Source organism: Nelumbo lutea, chromosome 1 (genome assembly GCF_056320005.1).
Source record: "Nelumbo lutea isolate HS-2025 chromosome 1, American lotus-T2T, whole genome shotgun sequence".
Lineage (NCBI taxonomy): Eukaryota > Viridiplantae > Streptophyta > Magnoliopsida > Proteales > Nelumbonaceae > Nelumbo > Nelumbo lutea.
The window spans coordinates 207,736,780-207,742,779 of NC_142684.1; the positions used below are offsets into that span (position 1 = coordinate 207,736,780).

The 6,000-nt window shown below is 38.6% G+C and overlaps 1 protein-coding gene across 3 annotated transcripts in view; it reads right to left on the reverse strand.

Moving 5' to 3' along the window:
* The window catches only part of LOC148880646 (pleckstrin homology (PH) domain-containing protein), a 172,320-nt gene extending 166,754 nt beyond the window's left edge, over positions 1-5,566 (reverse strand). For all 3 annotated transcript variants that reach the window (XR_016104620.1, XM_088962621.1, XM_088962620.1), the window contains exons 1-2: positions 5,156-5,566; positions 3,130-3,233 (exon numbers count right to left, since the gene is read on the reverse strand). Coding sequence is in view for 2 of the 3 variants with exons in the window: in XM_088962621.1 (XP_088818747.1) it covers positions 3,130-3,233; positions 5,156-5,252 (201 nt within the window). In the remaining variant the exon portion in view is untranslated. The remainder of the gene's footprint in view (positions 1-3,129; positions 3,234-5,155) is intronic.
* Between the last annotated feature and the right edge of the window lie 434 nt (positions 5,567-6,000).

The following is a 6,000-nucleotide window of genomic DNA, read 5'->3' on the forward strand; positions in this document are numbered from 1 at the left end:
AATTGGAGTGGGAGATGCGGCAGTGCAGAGGTCCAAGCTGTTTTATAGGGGCTCAAATCGCTAAAGAGATGAACATAAGAAATCTGATCATAGAAGGTGAGTCTAAAGTGGTAATAGGGTGGCTAAAAGAACCGGAGACAGCAGCTTGGCCTTTCAGGGGAGCATTGAGAAGATTCAAATAGCTAACTTCTACTATAACAATCAGAGTTCGGTGGGAGAGAAGATCAGCAAATGGGCCAGCATACCTACTAGCTAAAGAAGGGGTGAATAGGGGTCAATTATTCTGGGCTACACTGTAATTTATATTGTTTTTGAGGCTGCATCTCACGGCTCTTGGGAAAACTAAATGCTGTATCAGCTGTAAAACCATCTTAAAAACCTAGATCAAAGCACTTGTATCCCTTTTGTATGGGGGAATAACCTAGAAAGACCCCCCAAATCACCCCTCGGATCCAACTTGTTCTTTTTGAATCCTTAACAAGAATGAAACAGACACGACCAAAGACTTTTGGTGGTAAAGAGAACATAGGATCATTAGGACAAAGAATAGAGAAAGGAGTTTTCAACCCAACCCTTGTACACCCATTCTCCCTTTCCTCTCTCTCAACCCGAAGAACAAAAACAAGAGAAAAACTCTACTCTTACTACAAGAAAAAGAGTAAACTTCTTTCTCACTTATCTAAAAACCTTAACCCTATATACAAAAGAAACCTTTTATACGTAAAACCCTCTTTAACCTAAAGAAAGACCACACCAACCATTAAATTAGAAACAATTCAGCAGTTGAAAAATAAGACACAACCCTAACAATCACGAACTAGATGGCATCCTATTTATCAAGTATGATGCAATAAACACTTCATGAAACCAATACTTCTTGGGAACCTTGTGCTGGAATAATAAAGCACGAGTTGTCTCTATAAGATGTCTGTTTTTCCTCTTTGCTACCCCATATCCAATTATGTTTCTATATCTCACCTTTTTGCTTCCTATCGCCAGTTCATTACCTTGTTGTCTTTTGTATCCACACCTAAGGATGTTCAGGAGGCTCTTACCTCGCCAGGGTGGCGAAAAGCTATGGAAGAGGAACTCTCTACCCTTCATCACAATCATACATGGGAACTCACCAATCTTCCCCCAAGTAAACATATTGTTGGTTGTAAATGGGTGTATGTTGTTAAGTATCTACCAGATGGGAGAGTGGAATGCCTAAAAGCCCGTTTAGTTGCAAAAGGGTACTCTCAACTTTATGGTGTAGACTATGTCAAAATCTTTTCTTCAGTTGCAAAGATTGGCTCCTTACGTTGTTGATTTCCTTAGCTGTCATGCATGATTGGCCTCTATTTCAGCTTGATATTAGAAATGCCTTTCTCCATGGTGATCTTCTAGAGGAGGTGTACATGGAGCAACCACCAGGGTTTGTTGCTTAAGGGGAGGATGGTAAGGTGTGTAAGCTCAAGAAGGCGATTTATGGGATCAAACAGTTTCCCCGTGCTTGGTTTGGCAAATTTAGTGAGGTGGTGAAGGAGTTTGGAATGAGACAATGACAAGTTGATCATTCAATATTTATCTATGACTCTGTGGCCGGGAATATCTTGCTAGTAGTTTATGTGGATGATATAGTCATAACTGGCAGTGGTAGAGTTGGGATTGATAGATTGAAGACTTTCCTACAAGATCACTTTTAGACAAAAGATCTTGGGAAGTTGAAGTATTTCCTGGGTATAGAAGTTGCTAGATCAAAGCAAGGCATAAACCTCTGTCAACGGAAATATGTCATTGACTTATTGGAAGAAACAGGGTTACTAGGTGCTAAACCAGCTGAAACTCCCATGGAACTGAATGTGAAGTTGGGGAGTGACACAGGTGAATTGTTTGATAACCCTAGAAGGGCCTGATATCTAATTTGTTGTCAGCATGGTAAGCCGGTTTATGCAAAGTCCTCGGGTACCTCAGTGGGATGCAGTTCTTAGAATTGTACGGTATTTGAAAGGGGCTCGAGGTCGTGGGTTACTGTACAAGCCAAGAGGTGATCTTGAAATAGTTGGATACATCGACGCAAACTGAACTAGATCTGTATCAGACAAAAGACCCACTACAGGTTATTGCACCTTTCTTGGAGGAAATCTTGTGACATGGAAGAGCATGAAGCAAACTGTGGTAGCAAGGAGCAGTGCAGAAGCAGAATATAAGGCCATGGCACACATTACATGTGAACTAGTGTGGTTGAACAATCAGGTTGCAATTCACATCTCATCCAACCCAGTTTTCCATGAGAGAACTAAACACAAAGAGGTAGATTGTCACTTTGTAAGGGAAAAGGTCATCAATGGCATGATAAGGACAGAGCATATGAGAACAAGTGATCAATGGGCAGATCTGTTCACAAAAGGGTTGAGTTCAGGAAGAGTGAGCTACATATGTAAGAAGCTGGGATTATATGATATATATTCTCCAGCTTGAGGGGGAGTGTTAGAGTTGACTAAACATGGGCATCTCAGTCTTTTCCATATCAGTAATGTATTAGTTATATGCCTTCTGTCTAGACAGGGGCATTTTTGTCTTTGTATACTTATTCACCAAGTTTAATATATGGTTGACTGGGTTAGACGGTTGGTCTTCTCAGTTTGACACTATTCTCCTTTCTCTCCTCTCTCTCTTCTTTCTCTCTCTTCTCAGTTCGGCCGAATACTAACACTCTTTTTTTATTGAATAAAAAAATAAAATAATTCTGTTTTCAAATTTCTGGTCAGGCTCAAGCTCGGGCCTGAATGTATTCTGTTGATACATAGACAAAGCCCGGCCCATGAACAGGTCTACTCATGTTGTAACCTTATTTGGTGTAGAGGAAGCTTGAAGTAGACTTCTACCATCTGATCTTAGCTCTTTCAGTGCTTTTTTTCCCCTCTTATATGCATCTTATATACTCTAATGATTTTTTCTTTCAATATCAATCAAGCGAACAATCTAACTTATTGGATCATCATATAAACATCTAAATCCTAGATTATGGGAGACGAAGAGTCATATCCACATTTTATGTATCAATATCCATGTTAGTTTCCCGAAGCAATAAAAAAAATATCCATCTTATTTTCAATTTCAACATCTTAGGTTGGAATCACAAACCTTAAGTCTAACCGATCCAAGAAAGCCTGCCTTGACTTTAACAGGCAACTTCAATGCATTAAGTGCTTCTGGCTTCAATTGCATATTTGTTAGTTCCACATCACCTGCAATGTTTTAAGCAGTAAGAACCAATGTGAACAACTAAAGATTGAAACATTTCAAAATAATAAAATTATAATTTACTGTTGTCCATCAACATACTAGTGCAAGATTTCAAGATATGTTTAAAAACCTAGCCAGGCATCAACCCAAAAAGAGGGCCTGGTGGCAGGTTTGGTGGTTCAACCAGGTGGTTTGATTGGTGAAACTATCAAAACCATCAAGAATTCAGAACCTGGTAAACTATCCATAGGGCTGCAAATGGATCAGATCCAATCAGATACTCCTAGATTTTTACATTTACTGTTAAAATTTTATTATTTGTAAAAAAAATAAGTAAAATACACTGCAAATCCTAGCAATTTGAAACGTTCATTAGGTGGTTGCCCCAAAAAGAATTGATCCATCCACCCCATGTATCCAAGAAATTTGTTGATCTTTGAACCCAACTGAAGGAGATTCCTAATTTACTGCTGGTCATGGTTAGCTGAAGCTGTTTCTAGGGTTCTTTCCTTGGAAAAAACTCCAATGAGGCCCAGAATAGTTGCTGATATGCCCAGGTAGGGCAAGAAACTATTGAGTAGTCGCATGGACTATCAGAGAGACCTAGTTAACAAGTCTAGTTGCTAGACTGCAAGTAGTATCAACCCAGGAGATCCATTTACACTCTAGCCCAGCTTATTTTTGGACTTTGAGCAAGGGAAAGTGTTGTTTGACCTGTTATACTAATTAAATATCAGTTTTTAGTGAGTTCACGATGTCTTCCAGCTCTAGTTAAGTCTCGTCTGGAGGTTCCAGGACTGTAGACAATGTTATTCATCTTGGAAATCTTATGTTACAGATTACTAATGTGAAACTGGATGAATACAATTATAGGGAATGGGTCATTTCAGCAAGATGTGGTCCATAGTGAAAGAGTCATGAAGTTTGATATCTCCCTTTCCAGAAATGGTGCAAATAGAACCATCAACAATTGTGACTTTATCCTTTCCCAGCATAATATAATTACAGGAAAACAAACATAGCATACCAATCATGTGATTGGAAGCACCTGAATCTATTATGCAAATGGGAGTAGATGAAATAAGATAGTGTGGTATGTAGAAGCATGGTTATTTGAATGTGCAAAAAATGTGGAAGTAGGGACACCTTCAATGGTTGTGCTTCAAGATGAGCAATAATTCAACTAAACCAGACCATCCCCCTTTAGCTTGAACCAATAAGTCAGCTGACAGTACAGGAATGGATTAGTTACTAGAATTTCCAATAGGTTTAGATCTATCTAGATCTCCAGTAGAAGCAGCAACATTTTCATTTGACTTTTGTTACTGGTTATCCTTCTTGAATCAAGGAGGAAATTCCATTCAACTTGGAGCAATTTTCCAAGTATGTCGGGGCTTTTTGCAATAATCAAAGACCATGTTATCTTTATCTTCCCCACTATTATTAGCGTTCTTAATGTTGGCTTTATTTTTAGAGTCAGTCGAAGATACGAAGGCAGAACCATCAATAGTAGGCTGCATGCCAAATGAGTCATCTAAACCAAGCACCGCCACATTCTGTAATTGCCATACAAACTCATGGTAAAGAAAACAAACAGTAGAACCTACTGAAGTTACTATACCGTGTGAGACAAATGAAATCGGTTTGGACTTTGGAATTGATTATTGCCTAGAAGAACTGATTAACTCACTCTTGTTTTTCTAAAATAAGTAAGCTTCAGTGCTTGATTGAATTATCGTGTCAATTCATCTTTCGAATACTCCCAACACAAAACAAAGTTCAAAATCCTCTTTTTTATGTCAAATGATATTGACAAAACGAACTGATCAACTAAGCAAATTTTACGAGCTTAAAGAAAGACCTATGCATAGAATTGATGGAGAGGGAAAGAAAACACAAGTAACAAGAGAAATGGAGAACGAACCTCGCCAAACGCTGATCTTCAGAGCTTCTTTGCTTAGACCTTGCACATAATTGCCAAGGTATTTCTGCAACAAGAATGCGACCTGATCCTCCAACATCCTTCTTCAGTTGGATCGAACTTTTTCGGTGATCGAAGAAGAACACCGATGGAAAGAGGAAAAGAGGGAAATGTCTCGACTCTCAATTTCTCGTTTGCAGAGAAAGCAGGATAAGTTTCCAAGAGAGAAGGGTGGAGGAGGGAGTTTCTCCGTTCAACAGCCACGTCTCAGTCCCAGTCCCAGAACACGTTATTCCGTCTCGGTCGAAAGATTTTTTTTCTTTTTTCTTTTTTTTGGTAATTGTCGAGAGAAATAGAAGATTCAAGCATTCAAGTATTCGACATGTAGAAAAAAGAAACCCATCGATTTTAAGAGAATTGCGAGGTCGTCATTTCCAACTGTTTTTAGACAAATCTTTATTGTTGAGAGAGGAATAGCAGCCAGTCTACGCAACGGCTTAGGATGCGTTTAGTTTTTTTTTTTTCTGAGCATTAACAGAGGGTATCCACCTAGTCTATTAGCTATTTTAATGATCAAATCAAACCCTGAGGCCGAAAAATAGCATTTGGTCGGGGCTGTTTTCATGAATTAATATTTTAAGGGAAAAAGACTGATCAATCCAAGTGAAAATTTTTTAGTCCTATCGTACAAAGAGATGAATCCTGACTGTAAATTAATGACAATTTCATAAATAGGATGTGCTTTACAAGTGGCTATTACTAGATTGAGCTCAAGTGTACTTAATCCAATGGCCATCTGTCACTTTCTTACATAACAATCAAACTGATTACAGCAAATTGAGTGTGGT